The 22,015-nt window shown below is 48.8% G+C and overlaps 8 protein-coding genes across 8 annotated transcripts; 4 read left to right on the forward strand and 4 right to left on the reverse strand.

Moving 5' to 3' along the window:
* Positions 1-651: 651 nt before the first annotated feature.
* K444DRAFT_652203 (putative MFS monocarboxylate transporter) lies at positions 652-2,206 on the forward strand (the record flags this gene model as incomplete). Its single annotated transcript, XM_024885772.1, has 3 exons — positions 652-850; positions 898-1,172; positions 1,281-2,206. 3 exons carry the CDS (start codon positions 652-654, stop codon positions 2,166-2,168), a joined length of 1,362 nt encoding a protein of 453 aa, XP_024738401.1. The 3' UTR covers positions 2,169-2,206.
* Positions 2,207-6,195: 3,989 nt separating this feature from the next.
* K444DRAFT_371842 (multicopper oxidase) lies at positions 6,196-8,769 on the forward strand. Its single transcript, XM_024872286.1, has 7 exons — positions 6,196-6,644; positions 6,696-6,866; positions 6,916-7,053; positions 7,158-7,747; positions 7,797-8,143; positions 8,193-8,418; positions 8,467-8,769. Exons 1-7 carry the CDS (start codon positions 6,483-6,485, stop codon positions 8,528-8,530), a joined length of 1,698 nt encoding a protein of 565 aa, XP_024738402.1. The 5' UTR covers positions 6,196-6,482; the 3' UTR covers positions 8,531-8,769.
* A 721-nt stretch (positions 8,770-9,490) lies between these two features.
* Positions 9,491-10,637, reverse strand: K444DRAFT_371787 (uncharacterized protein). The gene is made up of 2 exons (XM_024872284.1): positions 10,615-10,637; positions 9,491-10,554 (listed from the first exon to the last, which is right to left on the reverse strand). The coding sequence occupies exon 2, from the start codon at positions 10,218-10,220 to the stop codon at positions 9,900-9,902; it is 321 nt and encodes a 106-aa protein (XP_024738403.1). The 5' UTR covers positions 10,221-10,554; positions 10,615-10,637; the 3' UTR covers positions 9,491-9,899.
* K444DRAFT_371807 (uncharacterized protein) lies at positions 10,359-11,159 on the reverse strand. Its single transcript, XM_024872285.1, has 3 exons — positions 10,980-11,159; positions 10,615-10,907; positions 10,359-10,554 (listed from the first exon to the last, which is right to left on the reverse strand). Exons 2-3 carry the CDS (start codon positions 10,894-10,896, stop codon positions 10,498-10,500), a joined length of 339 nt encoding a protein of 112 aa, XP_024738404.1. The 5' UTR covers positions 10,897-10,907; positions 10,980-11,159; the 3' UTR covers positions 10,359-10,497.
* Positions 10,988-12,046, reverse strand: K444DRAFT_611751 (60S ribosomal protein L23). Its single transcript, XM_024880001.1, has 5 exons — positions 11,968-12,046; positions 11,812-11,859; positions 11,460-11,706; positions 11,256-11,333; positions 10,988-11,204 (listed from the first exon to the last, which is right to left on the reverse strand). The coding sequence occupies exons 1-5, from the start codon at positions 11,979-11,981 to the stop codon at positions 11,172-11,174; spliced, it is 420 nt and encodes a 139-aa protein (XP_024738405.1). The 5' UTR covers positions 11,982-12,046; the 3' UTR covers positions 10,988-11,171.
* Positions 12,047-12,315: 269 nt separating this feature from the next.
* K444DRAFT_611752 (uncharacterized protein) lies at positions 12,316-14,922 on the reverse strand. Its single transcript, XM_024880002.1, has 5 exons — positions 14,886-14,922; positions 14,399-14,800; positions 13,981-14,281; positions 13,390-13,931; positions 12,316-13,341 (listed from the first exon to the last, which is right to left on the reverse strand). Exons 2-5 carry the CDS (start codon positions 14,591-14,593, stop codon positions 12,505-12,507), a joined length of 1,875 nt encoding a protein of 624 aa, XP_024738406.1. The 5' UTR covers positions 14,594-14,800; positions 14,886-14,922; the 3' UTR covers positions 12,316-12,504.
* Positions 14,923-15,099: 177 nt separating this feature from the next.
* K444DRAFT_611753 (26S proteasome regulatory subunit) lies at positions 15,100-16,573 on the forward strand. The gene is made up of 3 exons (XM_024880003.1): positions 15,100-15,265; positions 15,341-15,594; positions 15,651-16,573. The coding sequence occupies exons 1-3, from the start codon at positions 15,194-15,196 to the stop codon at positions 16,336-16,338; spliced, it is 1,014 nt and encodes a 337-aa protein (XP_024738407.1). The 5' UTR covers positions 15,100-15,193; the 3' UTR covers positions 16,339-16,573.
* Positions 16,574-20,603: 4,030 nt separating this feature from the next.
* On the forward strand, positions 20,604-21,935 carry K444DRAFT_371978 (uncharacterized protein). Its single transcript, XM_024872287.1, has 2 exons — positions 20,604-20,931; positions 20,979-21,935. Exons 1-2 carry the CDS (start codon positions 20,789-20,791, stop codon positions 21,691-21,693), a joined length of 858 nt encoding a protein of 285 aa, XP_024738408.1. The 5' UTR covers positions 20,604-20,788; the 3' UTR covers positions 21,694-21,935.
* Positions 21,936-22,015: the final 80 nt, after the last annotated feature.

Below are 22,015 nucleotides of genomic sequence, written 5' to 3' on the forward strand. Positions count from 1 at the left end.
GCTTCAGTGTCTTTGACACCTACAAGGAGCCAATTATTGAAATTGGCGGCATCAATGGCATTAAGTCAGTCATTTTTTTTGGCCCACTATTTCGTTTCTAACTATTTTGTCGACTCACTCTGAATCAGATTTATGTCCCTCAAAACCTCCAAAGAAATTCATATTCAAATGTTCAATAATGGTCCATCCTTTATTTTTCTTGGTCATTCTTCCGTCCAAGTTGCCAGTCTTTCAAGCGAAAGGTGACTACAATGACCAGGTTTCTGTGTCAAATATCATATTGAGTGCCATGAGGAGCTTTAGAAGCGCCATTCCCTTGCAGCAAATCTGCTTCCCGATTTCCTACCATTTCATCCATTTCTCAAGCAGATCTTGATCATCTTATGAATCTCTGCGTCATGGCTGGATAGTTTCAGTTTTGATGCTTCATGCCTAAGGCCGCGGCGATACCGGCCCCTAAAGTATATAGTACGAGCATCATTGGCCGGTCCACAGAGAACCTGGATAGGTGCAAACTTTGTACCACTTTCTTCGAAGGGTCTATTTTCTGGCATGCTGCAGGTATAAATAATCGTCGTTCGCAGGTCAAACATTGATTTCCAGATTCTCAAGTATCAACCACTTTCCTTTTCCGACTCGATTGGAGTAAATATGTCATCAATCCATTCTCATGAGCTACAGAGCGTTGGGAGCAGGCAATCATCTGCAACTCCCAGGTTCGCCGATGCCGAAATGGAACCAGAGAGCTCCAATGCTGAGATTGATATGCGTTCACTGCCACCAACAGACCATGGCAAGCAAGCCTATTTGGTCTTGGCAGGTTGCACTCTAATACAAGCTCCTGTGTGGGGTGAGCTCACAATTTCTCAACTCCCTTCTTCGTACTAAGCATTATAGGATACTCTATCTCCTTTGGTGTCTTTCAGAAATTTTATACCACTCACAAAGGAACCGAAGGATCTCCGGGAGCAGTCGCCACTGTCGGTACCACGCTCAACGGTCTTATGTATCTAATGATGCCTTTGACCTTCACTCTCCTGACGAAATATCCTCGATTACGCCCGTACACTGGACCGGCTGGGCTCTTCATTACTGTCGCCAGCCTAATCATGTCATCCTACGCTACCCAAGTCTGGCAGCTCATCGCAAGCCAGGGCGTCCTTTGCGCTATTGTAAGTTTATTGAGAAGAAATTCCACTCCAGTTTCTCAAGAAATACTAATGCAATTAATTCTCCCGGACTACCCTTTTTCAAACAATTACTGATTTCCCGCGATCTAGGGCTCAGGGCTCCTCTTTTCACCAACAACCCTTTACTTAGACGAATGGTTCATTGCCCGGAAAGGGATGGCTTATGGAACAATGTGGGCAGGCAAGTCGGCAGCCGGAGTGGTCATGCCGTTCATCATGTCCGCACTCCTCGATAAATACGGTCCGAGAACGACTCTCCAAGCCTGGGCCGTCTCGCTGGTCGTTCTCACCGCACCTCTGCTCTTCTACCTCAAACCTCGAATCCCTCTCTCGAGTTCTCACACTCAGCGGCCCCTTTCCTGGAGTTTCTTAAAGAGGTCAGGTTTCTGGATGCTAGAGATTGGCAACGTCGTCCAAGCCTTCGGATACCTGCTCCCAACAACCTACCTCGCATCCTACGCAAACGACCTCGGTCTCCCCTCTATCTCAGGTGCTGTACTCATCGCTGTCGTCGCACTCGCCAACGTACCAGGATCATTATTCTCCGGCTATCTAGGAGATCGCCTCCAACCCACAACCGTAATCCTCATCAGCTCTATCGGATCCACGGTCGCAGTACTGCTCTTCTGGGGTCTCGCGGCCCAAATGGCACTCCTTGTTATCTTCGCTGCAGCGTATGGATTCTTTGCCGGCGGATTCAGCTCTACCTACTCTGGGATTCTGAAAGAGATGAAGAGGGCGGATGAAGGCGTTGAGACTGGCCTAGTCATGGGACTTTTGCTTGGAGGGAGAGGAGTGGGATTCATGGCCGCTGGGCCTGTGAGTGCAGTTTTGCTGAAGGGAGGCGAGAGGATGATTGAGCATGTAAAATGGGGGTATGATACGCAGTATGGTCCGGTTATTATTTGTACTGGAGCTACGGCGCTCTTTGGAAGCTGGGGATGGATGTGGAAGATGTTGAAGGCGGCGTTGGCATGACTCCTGGTAATAATTGTTTTGTTTGTTCTTGGATCTGGGTGGCTTGCTCTTCAGAAAACATAGTTATTTCGTATTCTAGTTGGGAACTGCCATATTTCAAAGCAATCTCGTTTGAGAGCGTCACTACCTTCATGGCGACCACCATTAGCTCACGCGGTAATATCTTGTGGAAAACGATGGAGCCACCCCATAGTCACGCTACAGTTGCGCTGCTATGCCCTCGCTGAGACGTTGCGTCCGCGATTTCTGATACCAATAGAATCCCCTCCGCTTTCGAGACAAAGAATCTTCAGTTCAGAAACGCCAAACAAGTTATCCACAACTCGTGACAGACTGAGAAAGGTTACAGCTTCAATGCACGGGAACTGGCGGGAACATTTGCATCAACGATGCCCTTTCTTTTATTTCGTTCGAATGACGGTCCCAAGAAGCTATTAGTCCAAACCACTGCTTGCTCTTGGCATGATAGTGAGCTGAAAGAAATGCATTCGGACCGAACTCTCTTTGTATTTCGCGAAACCTTTGTCAAAGAAATATATCGAGGTTCTTTGGCTCGCTGTGTCGTGGAAGTTGCTACCCTATTTTGGAAGGAGCCCAACTTGGAGTACAATATGATAGAACTTTCAACAAGGTCCTATGCTGTTTCCTCGAGGATTTGGAAATAGGGACCCGTATATATTTAATAGACTTTCCAGGTTCATGAGACTTTATTCTCGGATTCAAGACAGAGAAAACACAAACACTTGCTCCTCAACATCATAACATTGACGAGATTAACTATCAGTTCAACGAGGAGTCAGGATACGACTCAAAATGGTAGTTAAAACCCTCCTCGCGGACACTTGCCCACACAAATATACCACCTTCACTCGCTCCAGTCCCAGAGCTCAATCTAAGCCAACAACCTACGGCTTGGATTTCACTGACTACGTAGACATCATCTCCTTCTTCGAACGCGTAAAAAATGACCCAGACCTCGCATCACAGCTCATAGCGCTCTTGGAATCGGAATGGAGACCAGCAGTCGCAACAGCACTTGATGAATTCTACGAAAGAATTCAATGCAGCAACTGCAATTTTATTCCCGGCGCCTACGGACTGAATAGAAAGCTTTTACCGGATGGTCAGAGAAGGTTGGATGCGTTGATCATGGAGATGAAGAGGTTTCCGGTGGGGGAGTTGACGTTGGGGAAGGTTATGCAGTATAAAGCGAGGTTGGGGAAGCTGGAGAAGGAGTATCTGGATGTGAATATGGGGAAGATATGCAAGGGGTTCGCTTGAATGAGGGTCCGATGAATGACGAGAGAAACATGAAGCTGTGTGATTCTGAGGCTATAAAACATACATTTTGTGGCGTTATGATGGGAAATAACATAGGACTTTGTTATCATAACTGAGAATTGTAGTCATGGTCACATAGCCTCGATAATGCAGCAACTTCTGTTTGTGATGGAAAATTCTCCGCCTTCATGTGACTTGGACTTCCTTGGCGTTTAGATTGCGCTTCGTACTCAATGCCTCAGAAGCTGCGTCTCTGAGGAAACGGTAAGGTTGTGCGATCTTTAAGGACTCATGTGGTGGAGTGGTGACATCCATCGGAAACACATGATCAAGAAGAAACAATTCTGGATCCACACTGGTCTCAGAGGGAAGCCCCGCTCACGGCTAAGATACGCCTATCTCGAAGATATCGCCATTTCTCCGCTGTTTCGAAGCTTTGAAGAGCCGTTTGCAGAAGACTCTTCTGAATTTGATCAAAGTGGGGTCATACCCTCAGCTGCTGAAGGCTACGATCGTCGAACCTCATGACAGCCAGAAGGCGTGATTAAAATTTGAGACACTGCAGACACCGAGTTCAATAGTGGCTGAGACTTATGCAGCATATCCGTCCAAATTTGGCATAAGTCAAAGAGGTGGAAGGGATCCGGTAATGTCTCAAAGGATTGGACAGAGCAGTAAGCTTGGTTATACATACTATCTTGGGCTTATCATTAACGAATGCGGTAGTCGGGATAAATACATGAATATCCTTCTCAGGTTTACGTCATGTCTAAACATTGGACGGTTTAGAAAGCAGGAAATTTATTCAGACATCCCCAATGATGAAAACATTCATCTGACCACATTTGACAGGGCCTGTTCCGTCCGGTAGGAGCTCACAATCTGGAAGCAATAACGTATTCAGAGATAGACCAAAGATCACTTAAGAAGCCACTTCGAGGGAAAGAGACTGGAGGGTGTTCCTCCGCGAAGTGTCATTGCTTACTTTCGCTCATCCTTCAAGGCTCGATTGATATTGTTCACTTTTGCTTCCCAGGCAGAATGGAGGCAGGAAATACATTTCATGGGATCAATACGAATACGTCTGATTGCAGGTACGAAAGTGAAGGATGGAGAATGATGAGTTGTCAATGTTCTATTAAAGGTGTAAGATTGGACTTGACTCAACCAGACCCTTGAAGGTCTTATTTAGGTTGCAGAAAATTTCACTTCAGCTCGGAAATGCTTGGCCTGCCTTGAGAAGAGCTGGAGGAAAAAGCTTACTTGGTCACTAGAACTGCTGCGAGCAATCTAAGCTCAATTTCTCGGAGCTCTCTTTAAGCTTCTGAATGCACCTGCATGGGTTGGAAAGACCAACAATCAGATCCGCGGAATGTCACTGGGACAAGGAAGCTCCTCGTGGCCGATATTGAGTGCATACATCATGCTGCTGTACAACCTTGGGCGCTCTTGGCGGTCGGGCGGGACAAAGAGTCAATAGTACTTGTATGAAGGTGCAGGAGTGGAGAGTGTAACGGTGCTGAGAGGTTGAAATTTGGTGGCAGGGTGCAGAAAGTGTCCTGGACCCCAATCCCAATGTGGAGGGGTGACAGGCGCCTCTTCCCCCGGATTCCCAATGGCACTTGGCCGGTGACATTCCCGCAGCGGGATGAGGTAAGGCGCAAGCTCTTTAGCGCACCCAGAATATTGGGTGGCGCGAATTCCTGGGGTTCGGGTTGTCTTGAAATACTATCAGCTTACTGAGAAACACCCCAACATGTCCCTCGCTCTCTGACCGCTTCTCTCCCCTCCCTCCCTAGGCTGGCCCGCTCCTGTCGCCGGGAAAAGGACCCTAAATCTTGATCCCAATCGAGGCCCTCGACAAGCGAAGCAAGAGAAGTGTTGCGGACCCGTGATGAACTGTCAATAGGTTGCTGACTGGAGGAGGTTACAGACTTGCTCCCCTGAGGCTCGTACCTACAAGAACGGAGAATGGATTCTGGGAAGGCGGGCTTACTTTTCTCCGTGTAGAGTAAGAGTAAGCTTCCACGTCTGCGGAGAAAGAAGCTTCAAAGAGGGAGTGTTACATTCCCAATCCTTCCGCGCTCCAAAATTGGAGGCCCCGGCAGCTTACGGGTCCTACGATCCTGATGCTGTAAGGTGAGCCTGAAGAGGCATGCTTCCGTCGTCGTGGAGGATGCCCACATCCCGATGAGGCGTCCCGTTCCTGCACGGATCGCGCTGGACTCCATGCAGGCGCTGACTCAACCGCACTTATTCGTCTCATCTCGACTACGAACAACGGGATAAAGAAGAATCCGAGGCTTCTGCCTCTGCCGCTTGGTCATACGATACATTGGCCTTCTGGTGAGGCAGCGAGGTGAAATGAGAGTTGATCTTCTGCTTACGTTGGGCGGAACTCCAGCTAATCCCTCGCACGTGTCATGTCCATGCTTGAGGCTGAAGGTGCAGAGGATCATGGCTCAGCTCGTTCCAATGTCACGCGAGCTATTTGGGCTGACCGCTGGGAATCCACGGCTTCTTAGCAGAGCGTGACCATTTGTCGCACAGTCCCGTCCAGGCAATTTGCCGTTCCAAAAGTGGTGAGATGCTATCATGCTTGCCGACGTTAGGGCTGAGATATTATTGTTTCCTCGTATCTCGCCCATGTCGGTAGGGGCTTGGCCTGCCTTCAAGCCTCGAGGTCGAAGACCTCAAGCCTTGGATGTCTCACAGCCGCACACCCTTCGAACTAGTGCTCAAATTGCATAATCGAGACTCAGACCATAGCTAACGACTACTCTATGGCGCGGTATTCGGCGGATCTATTTCGGCTTCCATGATGTTGGGAGTGAGCCTTGCAGCTCCTGCCCCTGGGAGCCGCTGTCGGGGAGTACTATCATTGGTCTGTCCACGCGGTGAGCTCTGCCATGAAACTGAAAATGATTCGACATTCGTTCAAACTTGAGCAAGGCAGTCTCTCTTTAAGAAAACCCTTCTGTCCCTGATCCCCCAATATTACTTTTTATTGTCACGTCTCTTCCATTCTTTAGAATGGTGACAGTTCTCTTACTCACATGCCTGGCTCTATGCCAGACAGCTCTTTCGAAGACTGTCACTTACAATTGGGATGTGACCTGGGTATGGGCAGCTCCAGATGGACATGGACGGCCCGTGATCGGGATCAACAACCAGTTTCCCTGCCCTCCTATGGAAGTGAGATCCCAAATGCCACCCTTCTCATTCCATTTATACTCATGCAAACAGGCAACCATCGGAGACAGAGTTATTGTTAACCTCAATAATAAGCTTGGGAATGAGACCACTTCTCTGCATTTCCATGGGATATTCCAAACGGGCACCAATGCTATGGATGGGCCGTCAGGAGTCACACAATGTCCCATCCCGCCAGGTGGAACCTTCACCTATGACTTTATTGTAAGATTTGAATTAACATTTGGCTGGTTTTCCGCTCATACGTACTTAGGTAAACCAACCTGGCCCATACTGGTATCATTCCCATAATAAAGGCCAATACATCGATGGCCTTCGAGGTCCTTTCATTATACATGATCCTGCTGCTCCCTTCAAATTCGACGAAGAATTAACCATTACCGTTTCTGATGTAAGAACGGCGCTTTCTCTACCTTTTCCATATCCACTCTCTTATTAGCCTTGATGTGATGTAATATAACCACTCAACTGGAGTGGCTGACAAAGACCTTACAGTGGTACCAAGATCAAGCTCCTGGTCTTATCAACTTCTTTCAGTCAGCTACCAACGAAGCTGAAAATGGTGGTTCCGAACCCATCCCCAACTCGGCACTCTTGGCAGATACTCAGAATGCACAATTCACAGTAAAACCGAAAAAGACATATCTCATCCACTTCATCAACATGGGGTCCTTCGTTGGATCCTTCACTAAGATTGATGGACATAAAATGACCATTGTTGAGATAGATGGGGTTTACACAGCGCCACAAGACGTAGACGAGCTCTATCTTACGGTTGCTCAACGCTATAGCGTTTTGATTACCACCAAATCCGACACAAGCAAAAACTTCCTCATATCCAACACTTTGGACACAAGCATGTTCGATCATATTCCAGACTGGGCAAAGCCAGATGTGTATGGATTTCTGGTCTATGATTCCAAGAAACCCTTGCCTGCAGTCAACCCGCTCCGGGACTACAGCGTTTTCGATGACTTCCAACTTATTCCGAGGGACCGGCAGAAGGCTCTCACCAACGTGGATCAGCAGATCATACTAACGATGGATTTTGAGCGAGCCCCAGACAATGATAATGGCATCAACAGGTGAGACAACCTCAGTGAATGGAGAAGTCGAGAGCTTACTGCTACGCAGAGCAATTATCAACGGCGTCAGTTACGTGGGACAAAAAGTACCAACCCTTTTCACGGCGATGTCAGCTCCTAAGAATGTCGTTATGAATCCACTCATCTACGGCGCAAACAGCAATTCCTTTGTCTTCAAGCTTAACCAAACCGTAGAGATTGTGTTAATCAATGAGGATAGCGGTGGTCATCCTTGGCATCTCCATGGTCACAACTTCCAACTCATCGCCCGCTCACCACCGAATACTCCCTACAAAGCCAGCGCCATTCATCCACCTCATACGCCTATGCGAAGGGACGTCGTCCAAGTCAACACAGGAGGCTACATCGTCCTGCGATTCACTGTTGATCATCCAGATATGTCTCCAATCCAGTCTTTCATTCTTAAAGCTAACATTCTCAGCACGCATCCAATTGTTCCATTGCCATATCGAATGGCACGTTGAAGCCGGTCTAACAGCAACATTCATCGAAGCCCCGGATGTGCTCCAGGACACTCAAACCATACCGCACGATCACTACAAGACCTGTGAGTCGCAAGGAATTCCTACCAAAGGAAATGCCGCCGGGAACACGAAGAACTGGTTAGACTTGACCGGCGCCAATACCGCGTGGGAAACTAGTCCTTGGGGGTAAGCTCTCTCCTTGATATCTCACACTTTACCTCTAACAAAATCTAGTGCATTAGTCAACCCACCAAAGAAACTGAGATTCGCAAGGACGGCGAAGTCTTTCTTTAAGTAAAACTTGAGTGTGATGACTGTCGCGAAACGAGGTGATTAGATGTATCTATTTCAGCGCCGCATATCATTGCATTCTGCTCAGCAGCAACGGAGTTTGGGAGGAGCGGATTTACAAAATTAGTTTTAGCTATTAATAATAATACGAACAGATACCCAACTGATCAAACACTTCATCTTATTACTTGCTTCCAATAAATCGTGTATCCTCAAAGCTAATATTCAAGCTAGGAACCCTAGGCAAAGTGAATCCCCTCTTCTGAAAATGACCCTTACAGCACCGTTTGCTAGACAAGACGTCCAAGCCTCGGGCCTCCGGATTCCAACAACTCATCATCCAATCCCTTCCCACCTCTTGCTTTGAAATCCTTTCCTCACGACTGGTCTCCTTCAAAGGCCAAGAAACTACAAAGTCGTACACATTTCCCCAAAGGATTCAAAAGTGCCAAAGTGGATGAGCTGGACAGTTCTTTAGCTAATCGCTAGCACAGAATACGGCTGTGGCGGGTTCCCGACCGAGAGGCGGCGTTTTCAGCTTGGGCCCGCTCAGCCCGCGCATGACTCTGGAGCGGGAACGGGTTGTGCCGAATATTGATTCTGGAGCGGAAGGGAAAAGCAAAGTTTGGATTGGTGTGTTTGTGGGCTTGTGGCTTTCTTGGTGGTCCTGGAGGAGAAAGTGGTGAGCTGCTGTTACTGGATTGAGGTGAGGCGAAGGAGCTGTGCTTGGGTAGGACGGAAGAGGGGTGGAATTTAGAGAGGATGGCTACGCCATGCCTTGATGAGTTGACTGGGGAGGTGCGAGAAGAGTAGAGGGCGTTTTGAATACTGGTCTGGAGTTCTAAGCGGGGCAGGAGGTTCTCTTCCGTCTTCAAGACTATTGGCCCCATCTTCACCACCCGAATCCACACCGACCTCAAAGTATCCCTAGAATCAATTTGACACCGTTCTAATAAGCACCTCAACTATAGCACTCATGGTCCTGAGCGGAATGCCTCGAGTTTTATTCGGCAGTACAATATACATACTACACTTTTCCTAAACCCCCTTTGCCAACCCCTGCCAGCAGCCTACTTATGCGTGTTCAACCTTGTACGTAGACAACCCTCAAACCATCTTCCAACTTCGTCTCAGGCATCCACCCAAATTCCTCCTCAGTCTTTGTCGGATTCCCAACACTCATCTTCTACTCCTCCTTACTTACGCGACCTGGTCCCAAAAGGGGCTTCCCTTCCGTGGCAGCAGGTAATTTCGCCCAGAATTTCTCAGGGTCGTCGTATATCGCATCGATTTGTCTTCCCGAGTGTGACTTCATGATACTAAATATCTCCGGTGCAGAGGATCCCACGCCCGAGCAAGCATTGAAGACACCCACGTTATACTTCTTCTCCTTCACAAGTATCACTTTCAAGAGCGCAGTCAAGTCTGCACTGAACACATAACCCCGCAGCGTTGTACTCGAGGAGTTGAAAAGAATCGGTGTCTCGCCTTTGGCGAGCATAGTCGCCAGATATGAAGTGAAATGAGGAGAAAGACGCTTGAAAGATATTGAAGAATCGGACGATGGTAATATCCATTCCGTAGTTCGTACTATACGCCTTGCACACCTTCTTTACGGAATCTTTGGTCATCGAGTAAACGAGATTAGGAGTCACGGTATCATTTCCCTCGAAGATTCCATCCGGGCTGGTAGTCATCTCATATATGGCGGAGGCAGATGCAAAAATGGCTCTACAAAACCGGAACGACGGTCTGCTTCGAGGATGTTGCCGATGCCTACGTTGACGCCGTATGCAATTTGGGGATCTACTTGGTTTACGGGAAGGACGGTGATGCCTGCAAAGTGATAAAGGGTGTCTACGCCAGACATGTGTGCAGTGAGTTTTGATAGTGAATCCCGAGATCTTCTACAATGAGACGACTAAATGTGGTTCCTTCGATCATGAGGTTGTCGAGTAGAGTTACTTCGTGGCCTTATTTGTGAAGGCTATGACCAAGCTGAGATCCGACGAATCTGGCACCACCAGTGACCTAGGGAAGAGACGTTAATTCTTGCTCGGCTACAGAAGGATGGTAGAACATTCTTCATACCAAAATCCTTTTTGGAGCCATTGCGAAATGATGATTCTTGATATGATGCTGTCCAAAGCTCTCCCCAAAAAAGGAACTGGTTAGGAAATTATTATATTCGAGTAAGTTTTTTAAGGGACGTCTTTCGATTGATGGTATCGGAGAGCTGTGTACCACGCCTTGAGGACTGTGACCTGGACGTGGCGGTTTCAATTTATGGACAGACCATCCGAATAGCAAAGACGCCGGAAACGGAGGTATTTGGACTACCAAGTCGACCGCAGCTGAAAATCTCTCCAACATCGATCGACTGACTGCTCAGCAAGAATCTTAGCTCCCCGAGTCCGAAAAAAGCCTAGCCAAAGGTGTTGGCGTCTGACACTTGCCAATTGAGAGGCCTCTGAAATACTTCGGTCGCCAGTTGGGCCCGGCCAAAATACCCTCCACAGTCACATCCGCATCCCGAGAACCAAAATGTGCCTTTGGAATTTCGTTTATTTGTTGTCATCGCTATCTCCGTCTGAACCATGCAACAGCAAACCATTTCCATGCCAGAACCCCGAAAAGAAAACAACCCTTTACATGACGACACCGGAGTTGCTGGCAATACGCTGAGAACCTGTTAGCTATTTTCTCCTTGTGTGGAAAGGGTTGTAACATACTGGCCAAAGTTCAGCTGCCTCCTTTCCGACTGGTCCTGTAATTGCTGATCCTTTCATCTCTCCCTTGGGGTTGACGATCTGCAAACAAAATATCAGTAATTGTCCTCTCTAAAGCTTTGTTGGAGTTCTTCGACTGCAAATCCCATCTCATCCAATCCCGCCTGCGCCATGTGCCATCAGATCCAAGATTAAATCTGCACTTACCACACCAGCGTTATCCTCGAAGTACAAGAAAACACCATCAGTTCGTCTCCACGGCTTGCTTTGTCGGACAATAACAGCGGGCATGACCTTCTTCCTTAACTCAGGCTTTCCCTTCTTGACTGTAGCCATAACCATATCACCGACACCACCAGCAGGCAGACGGTTGAGACGCGCACCGATACCCTTAACGGAGATGATGTAGAGATTTCGTGCACCGCTGTTATCGCAGCAGTTCATGACGGCACCACTATAATCCAGCCGTTAGCCAGACACCCTCAGATCCCCCCTTCTCAATCCATATTCCTACTCCCAGGGCGATACTCAGAGGATAGGTATATTCGGGAAAACGTACACTGGGAGACCGAGGGTCATCTTGAGCTTGCCACCAGGGGCACCACGTCTGTATTCTCGTCAGCTCTCCATTTTCCCCAGAGATCGACTTCGTTTCCCCGTTGATCGCAAGTCGCCATTGTTTCCAAATTGGGCAGCGGATGAGGGGCGGACATACGAGATCTTTGCCATTCCGACGGTAGATCTTTGATGCTTGTGAGGGGATCAAAGATGCGTGCTTCGTTGCTGGGGAAAATTTCCAGGTTTGTCGCCAAAATATTGCACAGTGTGTGAACTTTAAGGTTAGCGAGAGTCACGTGGCGCGCTAAATTTGGGGACAACTGATGTGGAGAAGGGACTGAAGTTAGTTGTCTCTCCTCAGGATTTTCAATTTTTGTAGGATATGGCATTCTGATATACTATACTCTGCATGAGTCGGTGTCACCTTCATTGTGGAAAGAATCTTCTAAAACCTTGGACTATCCTGCAACATCTACAAAAGTGTTCAACTCACCAGGAATATTTGCCAGTTGTCAAGAACCATTGCATTTGACCTACAGTAGGTGATCTGGAATATGAACATTTATTTATTTAACCCATTTTCGATTTCTATGAATCAGTCCCACCGACCAAGTCCAATATCCATACACCAGAACGCCTTGCTCCATGCTGCAACCATCGCGTGAAACTGCTATACAAAATCCTTTTTAGAATGCTACGTTTGTGACTGCTCAGCAAGTTCGGTGGAAGCTTCGGCGGTGACATCCGCATCGGTTCTTTCTGCATCTCCTTCCTCCTTGACAACAGCAGGGTCAGTGGACTCTGAGACAGGTTCAACGGGAGCAGCTGCTGGTGCAGCAGGTCCCACAGCTGCCTTGGGCGATGAAGCTGGGATGGACAACGGCGAAGGCGCCTTGACTTCGGGTACGGGACCAGCCCCGGTCATATCGACATCGCCCTCAGTGTCGATAGTTGGCTTCGGCGAATGTGCTCGTGAAGGTGCATTTGACGGCCCCTGCTCCCCTGATTCAATTGTGGCGTCAAGAGTCTTTTGCTCCATGATCTCTGCATTAACTTCTGCGTTTGCCTCTGTAGCCATTGCGGTAACAGCATCGTCAGCCTCCGCGCGCGCGGGAGTAGGTATCCCGCTGTCCATTTCAACATCGGAAGCGGCAGGATTTGGATTTTGATAGTCCATGATGTTGCGCCGCTTGACCGCGCCATTTTGCTGGCGGACACCATTGGCGCGATCTTGTTCTTCATCATCACTCTCCTCAAATTCATCATCTCTGGCAATTCGCTGATCCCATCGTCGCTTGGTGCTTCGGACGTCCTTGTTGTCATCTTCGTCCATATCGTCAGCGATATCCTCATCGTCTTCGGTACCACCAGTAATGGTCGTGCGAGGAACGTCTGTCATTTGAACAGAAGGTGGACCAGTTTTTCTGAGGTTGTTGATAACTTGAGTTTTGATCTTCTCGAGATAATCCCTAGAGTTGGCGTTCTCCATATTTGAAGCTTTGACATCCAGATCATAGTCCGGACCGTAGTACTAATTCGTGTTAGATGAAAAGGGAATAAATACGGAAGTGAAACTTACCTCGTAGTATTCGTTGTAAGGAAGAGTTCGGTCGAGATCCATACCAACAAGGCGACCAGTCTCATACGCCCAAGTACGTGCAACATTGCGCATCGTATATCCACCGCCACCAAGCACAAGTGTAGGGACATTGAAACTCTTGACAAATGTGACGCAATTTGCGTGGCCTTTCATACTGAGGTTGAAGCAACCAAGACGGTCACCAGACAAGCTATCACCACCACACTGAAGAACGATAGCCTCCGGTTGATAATAAGTCATGACGGCTTGGATGACAGGCTCAAAGATGGACTTGTAGGTTGCATCATCAATGCCGTCTCGAAGAGGAAAATTGACAGCATAGTTCTTGCCAGCGCCAACACCGATGTCGCGAAGCTCACCAGTACCTGGAAAATACTCGCCGTACTTATGGAAAGAAACAGTCATGACTCGGTCTGTGGTATAGAACGCTTCCTCAACGCCATCACCGTGGTGGACGTCGATGTCGATGTACAAAACCCTCTTCTTGAACCGGAGGAGCTCAATAATGCCGAGGACGATATCTACAATCATTAACACCCAGCTCATACCAAACAAGGCAGTTCAACCTACCGTTGACGTAGCAGAAACCACTTGCTTCACTCTTTTTGGCGTGATGAAGTCCTCCGGCCCAGTTGATGGCGATGTCGCATTTGCCCCTGTTGAGACGAGCTGCCCCCTCCATACTGCCACCAGCGCTGATACCGCAAAAGTCAAACAGCCCGTCGAAGACTGGGCAATCATCACCGACATTGTACTTCCCCTGCTCCTTGGCGAAGTTGTCCATATTGTCTGGAGTGACTTTCTGGAGGAAGTCGATATACTCGTCCGTGTGGAATTGGGTCATTTCATGGCGAGTAGCCGGTTTTGCGCGCTGGCCACCAGATGTCAGTAGACTGTGATATACGTGATTTTGAATTACGGCATCATGCGAAAGCACTCGATAGTGTAGGGCTCGAGAAGAGAAGAGGTGTTGCAGCTTCCCACTCACATAAATCTCCATCTTTTGGTAGACGCCATAGTTCATGATCAAGCTATGCGCCAACCGAATTCGATGAGGTTTCATGGGATGCCCGGCGACATAAGCATAATTTCCAACATCGGAATCGTAGAAGTATGCAACCCGCTTCTTGGTGCTTGGGCCGTTCGCTGGAGGCTCATCGACGGGGGCTGCAAAGGATGTCATTTTGGACGGAGAAGATGCGACGAAGATGGAGGAAATGTAGTGCTTTCGAAAATGTAGCAAGAGGGTAGTTAGATTCGCGGTGTGTCGTGCCCCCGTGTTTTTAACTGAGCGGCCCTAGATTGTGGAAATATTGAAAGTGGGAAAACGTGAAGTTTGAAGGAACGGATATCAGAGCTCAAACTCCCGTTCTCTGTAGCACCAGCCAATCTACCCGAAAGCGGATAAGCGTAATTCTCTTGCGGGTGTGGTTCTACCTCCCCACTGCTTTCTATCAAAGGTTGAAACTACTCACCGAATATCTACTCATATAGAGGAAGTAATATTTCTATGTTCGAAGAAAAACTGGTACAAAATCGGCTTTTCGTGTGCTGTCCGTAAGAAGAGGAAAAGACGAGGCTGTCCCAAGGCTGAGATCATGTGATTTAGTTTCGCGCTAAACTTAAAATTGGCCCAAGAAGCTCAAGGCAGCTTGGAGACGCGAAAGCAATCAACATCAAAAGCTTCACCTTTGTGGCAACGACTTGACGACGAAGAAGTTAACGCCACACCGAATTCTCAGCTTAACTGCTCCAAGCCGAATACCACCATAAATCACCCATCATGGACAGGTTAAACCGAATGCTGGCCTCGGCTGGTAATATGGGTGGTCTCAACAGCGCTGCGCCTGGATCTGTGAATACCATCCTCTACTCTTGAACAGCATCTTGACCTTCCGGAGGAAACATAGCTAATACAAGATGACTGCAGGATAATACAAATCTCATCGACAACTCCGAAACCGTTTACATCTCCTCCCTTGCGCTCTTGAAGATGCTGCGACACGGCAGGGCGGGTGTGCCGATGGAAGTTATGGGTTTGATGTTGGGAGAATTTGTGGATGATTTCACAGTCCGAGTAGTAGATGTGTTTGCCATGCCGCAAAGTGGAACGGGAGTCAGTGTCGAGGCAGTTGATCCTGTTTTCCAAACAAAGATGATGGACATGTTACGACAAACGGGACGGTACGTGTTAAAACTTTGATTTCAATAACAGCAAGCTGATGATATCTTTACATCAGGCCTGAGACTGTTGTTGGCTGGTACCATTCCCATCCTGGTTTCGGTTGCTGGCTTTCCTCCGTGGATATCAACACACAACAATCCTTCGAACAATTGACACCTCGAGCCGTTGCCGTGGTTGTTGACCCCATCCAATCCGTCAAGGGCAAGGTTGTCATCGATGCCTTCAGACTTATCAATCCACAATCTCTTATGCTTGGACAAGAGCCACGCCAAAGCACTTCGAACTTGGGTCACCTGAACAAGCCTTCCATTCAGGCGCTCATCCACGGCCTCAACAGACATTACTACAGCATTGGTATCAACTACCGGAAGACCGCCCTCGAAGAAAATATGTTGATGAACCTCCACAAACACGTCTGGACGGAAGGACTGCAAATGGAAGATTTCCGGGTTGAGGGAACGCGAAATTCAGAGCGGTTAAAGAAGCTTGTTGGCCTCGCGGAGGGATATGAGAAGAGAGTCAAGGAGGAAACAGAGTTGACTAAGGATCAATTGAAGACAAGATATGTCGGAAAAGTCGACCCCAAGAAGCACCTGGAGGACGTTGGACAGCAACTAATCGAAGACAACATCGTATCTGTGTCAAGACAGATGATCGACAAGGAAGCTTCAGCTCCAAAAGAGAAGTCTGGTGCGAACGGGCATGCAAATGGGGATGCCATGGATGTGGAGGAGGAACTATAATGACATCAGCATCACATTGTACAATAGGCGTTGGGCTTGGTGATCACCGCTACACGGCAAGAGCTACTACAGGCAATCCGTCGGGGCGTCGGATTCTAGAGTCAATACTAGGCGGCTTCTGCAAAGATTTTGAAACTGCTGCAGCGTGAAATGGGAATCTGGCTGGTTGAGTATGTCTTCTTTTGAAACAATGTCTACTGACTCTGTCTTTGCAAACTAGGAATTTACTTTGGTCACTTCAAGTCTCAATCCTCATGTAGTTTCTCATACAATACGCCAAAGCTCGATCTGCATTCCCACCGAATTCCTCTTGAATCAACCTCCATTATTACTAACTATCACGTTCGCAACGGCCGACTATGAAACCCCGTCGCCTAACTGCATGAGCTGGACGTCACACTTCATCCTTTTTTGGAGATATGAAAACCTTTTCTAACGCGTGCATGAAGTATGTCAGCATGCCTGCGTTCCGAGCTTGCTTTTCTTCTGCTAAGACATGCCCATGATCGAGGAATATAGGGGTCAACTTGCTGTAAGGTCAACTTAGTCTTCAGGGCGATGAAACAAGTTCCTCTTGCTGTTCTTTTAGGATTCATTTCACGAAGCCATAACGAGAGTTTGCATGGGATGCCACACTACCGTCCTGGATCTTCGACATCTCTGCTTGACTAGTGCCTTGAACTATGCAGATCTCATACCATCCCGACATACGGAGCTCTTGGTGTCAGAGGAAACTCATCAAATGCATTATCTTCGAAAGGATAATGCCCAGGCCGCGGCTGGATCATCGAGCTCGAACAGGCTCGTTCAGCGCCTCTGGTGGAAATGTCCATGTAAGGATGCAAAGACGGATCTGACATACCTTTCGGGGGCGGCCCGCTCAGAGCTTCCTGCGGGACATGCAGGAGACGGAGGCATCCATAGCTGACGGACGAAAGAACAGAAGGCACACCTGTACCACTCTCCCAAACTAGACGATCGAAGGACGAAGGGAAGCAATCATACCGTCACCTTCCTCTTCTATCACAGAATCAAACTTCTGCAATCTGCACAGGGAACTACATGCAGACTGCAGACACGACGCTTGAAGTTCAGGGACTTCCGCTCTTCTCCGCAGTCCTATGTCGGAATTCAGGGGAAGACTTTCGTCATATTGTTGATGGCTTGTCAGCTTAGCACTACTGCACGGTACCGCAGCTTCCGCAAGCCTTACCCATGTGGAAATTCTACGAGCTGCCCCCCTGTCAGGCTATCTTGTCCCACGATCCCATGCAGCGGCACTTGGTCGTACAAACTGCCCGTTCGTCATTTGACTCTGTCGTGCGGTGGTACCACTATGTAAAGGAAAATCCCGGCAATACTTGCTCTTCACGCCTTCGATCTCAGCCTCCTCGTAACAAACTAAGTGCTTCATCTCCGTTAAAAGCCACCGGCCGTCGTAGTAGATAGTGAAAAGCGGCTTTTCATTTTTACTGCCAAATGTAAAGTTGAACATTTCAAAGTCTACCTCCCGAATATTCCCTCAACCTATCGTATATTATCATCAAGGAGCACCCTTTTCGAGTGTCCCTGAAGTTCTCGAAAAATCAAATCCTTATTACCCGCCGAAGCTAAGGATATTAAACGACCACTAACATCGGGACTTTCAAAACGGGCGCCGCTTTTTCTGTCTGTCTACGAAGAGCCGCTCCCTCGCTCATGCAAACGCCCTCACAATGCACTTGCTCGGCTTCACATGGGACTTTATTGGCAAGATTGGCGTTCGTATTAAGATATCAGCCTCGAAAAGCAATACCTTAAAAAAGCGGGCCTTTCTTTTCTATCGTTCCATAATCCTTCTGCACCCTTCTCATACGGCTGCTCCATGCAGCGACCACACCCTCTCGCACACGCAAGAGTGTCGTGGTCCAATTATAAAAGAGCGATAAATGAAAACTGTTGGTGGCTGCTGACGGCGTCGGTACAGGAGGCTGAGCGGGTACTCGCTTCTCGGCCAACCCCTGAATACAAGCATGGAAGCTTCAAAGAATGTTCCCCAACCCCTGCTCGGAAATCGTTCCCCTTCCCCGGGTCCACCTGTCAGCATCTCTGACTAACGGAGAGAAGTCATCGCCTACCAAGTGCCGAAGGAAGGCTGATAGGGTAGAAAAGGGGGTCGTGTGTATCTCAACGTCTGGCAATCCTTGCGTGATGTGCCACGGAGGCCGAACCGAAAGTGGAAGCTCCCTTTCCTCCTCAGTATCCCCCAAGCTTCCATGGCCGGGCGACCTGTCAGCCTCACCACTCAGGTAGATGAGATGAAACGTCTTCTTTCAAAGGAAAGACCAAGATTCGGCCCTACCTGAGAGTAGTGGGAAACAAGTTCGCCATTGCACAACGTCAGAGCGCTTAGCAAAACTTGATGACCAGGGGAAATGATTGTACCATGCTCCCTGGGAACATTGGTGGCGTACGGTACAATTGTTTATCAGAGAAACTGGTGATATGCAGCTGAGCAAAGTTCCGAGGGATAATTTCTCCTACCAAGGGGCCGGGAAGGTGAGACACTGAGAACTTCGGTGAGAAGAGAGGACAATTGCCCACAATTCAAATCAGTCAAAGCTTCAAGACACGTCGTCTATGGATTGCAGCGTTGAAGCCATACGCCATCTTCTTGCATCGGAGCTTCATTCTCGACATGTATTCGGACTCGACTGTCTTGCTGCGTCCTACCGGAACAAAAGGGCTCTTGGTACGGAGTATTGACCACGTCAAACGGTCCTGTCCTCGCCACGTGGCATCCTTGTTCATGTCAGCACTCTGTTCCCAAGATAAGGGAATCTGAGAGCCTCCTGGGACCTTCAGCTGGGACTTTCAGCCCTTCAGGCTCATGCAAGTTCTGGTTGCACCACGACGGCGCAGCAACAATCAGCTGCCTATTACAGAATTCCAATGAAAATCGATCGACAGTTTCCACCAAAGACCCTGGCAAAACTGGTTCCCAAAAGGAGTGGCTGTGCTTCGAGCTGTCGTGAACCTGGGCACACAGACCCGTGTGCTCGGGCGAGACGAGTGATCCGACGCCGAGAAGAAGGGTTTGGGGGCCGAGCCGACTGCTGCAGGAAACCCGGCAATGTGATGAGCAGGGAAGAATCTTTCCGAATCATACAGTAGGAACGCTGCGAGACTGCATAACTTTATACGAATCGCCGAAAGCTGGAAGGAGCCCAAACGACATTAGTGTGACCAGGAGCTTTCTCGTGGGCAATGGGGGAGCCAGTAATAATGCAGCCTTCTCAGTCTCTCGACCCGGACATGGGGAGAAACATGGCTCACCAGCTAAGTTCGCCAGCAGAAGGCTTGATCACCGTGCCAAGCTAATCCTTCATGTCTCATTGTTGGGCAGGTTCCCTGTTTTTTGACAGCAGGCTGAGGTCTCTCGTCCCGAGTTTTGCTTTTTGTCTCTACCATGTGTCCTGAGCTGACACCCTGGCTACGCCAAAGCGCCTCGAGCACACTTTCCCCAGGATCAATTCCTCAAGCGGTTATATCGGTACCAAATAATGAACGGCGAAAAGTCCAACACCCAGGAATATGTTGCCGCTTTGAGTAGCATGTGCAGCGCAAACGGACGAGCTCCTATCTCTCCAATAGGCAGCTCTTGCGACACATGCATTAGTTGAAGGAAGAAGGAACCCGCGGGGGCTATCTCCTTTCACCATTCACCTAACTAAGTACGAAGTTACGAGGTTACCTCTTTTTCGTATGGAGGCTTTGCTTCCGTCGAGTCGGCCACAAATCGGTGGCACATCCATGAGGGTTACGGAAAGGAAGGCAGTCAGGACCCTGGAGAGTGCCACGGTTTCCATGGCGCATCACTTTGATCAGTTCTCATCTCACCAGTGCTCTCGTTGCCATCAATCAAGTGCGCAATCTACCGCCCAAGTGGGCCTCTTCCCATTCCACCGGCGCTGCAAATCCCAAAACCGTGGTCGTGGGTTTTATCCAGCTCTCACGCCATTCCGGATAATTAGAGACGAGCCGTCCCCGGTCTCTCCCTCCTTGTTTCGCGTAAAACGCCCGCCCCGGCTGGGGTGTTGAAGAGAGGATGCAGGCGTCGATCTGGGCTTCGTTTCCTTCCCCTCATTTCTTTGGTGTCTGGTCCTTGCCGATATGAGCCGTGTTATGCAGGAGCCGGGCGGCCGTGTTCAGAGCTCGGGTCGGTTGCTGTTCTTCCCCCAGAGTTACTCGTGCGCCTCCTCAAACAATGTGGAGTGGGTTGTTTCCCAACCTCAAGTTTCCGAGACCCTGGATGCCGCCTAGAAGTGCTCCTATTATCACCCCTGTTGCCTGCGTGCCAAAGAATGAGCATAAGTAGTAATATATTGCAGCCGGGTACCCTTCTCTTCCGGAGTTACCCCCCTTCTGCCCAATCCCGACCTACGCCAAATCTTGCACCGAAGCGGGTACTATGGAACTTCAAAGCCTTGAGTTGACAGTTGAAGATATTTTGAATTTCCATCGTGGCTGGATTACGGAATTGTATGTTCAAGTCAAAAAGACAGCAACGGAGATAGTCGCGCTCTTGCATGAGGAGCGTCACCTCTTTGTCACGTGCGACTTCTCCCTCCAACCACTCTTCATTGACTAACAGAGAATAGGCTTGCACAGATTCAACGTTGTATCGAAGAATGGAACCTCGTTCAACTTCCAGCCGACGAAATTTCTGTGCCTTCGCCGTCACCTACGCTTTCAGATGACTGGGAGTTTGTCTCCATACCACCCAAATCTGAGGCCGTTCCACGAACTGTTCCACAAGCTTCGTACACACCGAGTGATCCAGCCCAAGTCTTCGAATACAACCAAAAGCCTTTGCCTTCTATACCTACCCAAAAGATCGCCCAAAAGTCTTCCAAGATCCAGAAGAGGAGACCTTCATCAACCACGGACCGTCTCAAACTCACTTGCCATCACGGCCCAACACTATTCGATGTACACGAAGTACAGACCAGGCTTGAGTTGATTCCGAATGGGACTTCGCCCATAGATAGGTATACTCAGGATGAACAGACCCATGAGCGGATTGCTCTCGGTCTGGAAGAGGAGGAGAAGGAAGAGGATGTTGTTATGCATCCCTGGCGACGAGCAGCAGATTCTAAAACGAGGGGAGCAAGAGAAGAAAAACGAGTCAGGAAAATTGACGAGACCAGGAGGCCGAAGAATAATAAGGATGCTACCAATGACGAACTTCCTGCCAGCCGCGAAAGCAATGGGAAGCGGAAGCGTGAGCCACAGCAACGGCCACGGCCAAGCGAAGACGAGCAGGAAAGTCCAAAACGGAAGAAGACGCCTCCCTCGTCGCCGGACGAGGCATGATCTTCGGCATAACAAAAGTTATTGGTTTCTTTGAAAGGTATTTCAGCGAGCGAGTTTTCAAATGTCGGTTGTTAGGAATTCAATACCGGAGTCGGGGTCGGGTCACGGATGCGGGAATGTAACAACAAAAAGGGAACACTGATGCCATGGCGATGGAAAAATCTTGCATTATTTCTTCTTTTATTTCAGTCATTATCATGATAGATGAGTTTTTCGTTACCAGAGGAAATGAGAACCTTCTCTCTCCAAAGTCCATTACTGCCTGTCTAGGGCTTCATTCCAGCATCAAACTGACATCCAGTCTTTGCCGCTCATTACTGCT

The sequence above is a fragment of the Hyaloscypha bicolor genome (assembly GCF_002865645.1).
Source record: "Hyaloscypha bicolor E unplaced genomic scaffold K444scaffold_56, whole genome shotgun sequence".
NCBI classification, from domain to species: domain Eukaryota; kingdom Fungi; phylum Ascomycota; class Leotiomycetes; order Helotiales; family Hyaloscyphaceae; genus Hyaloscypha; species Hyaloscypha bicolor.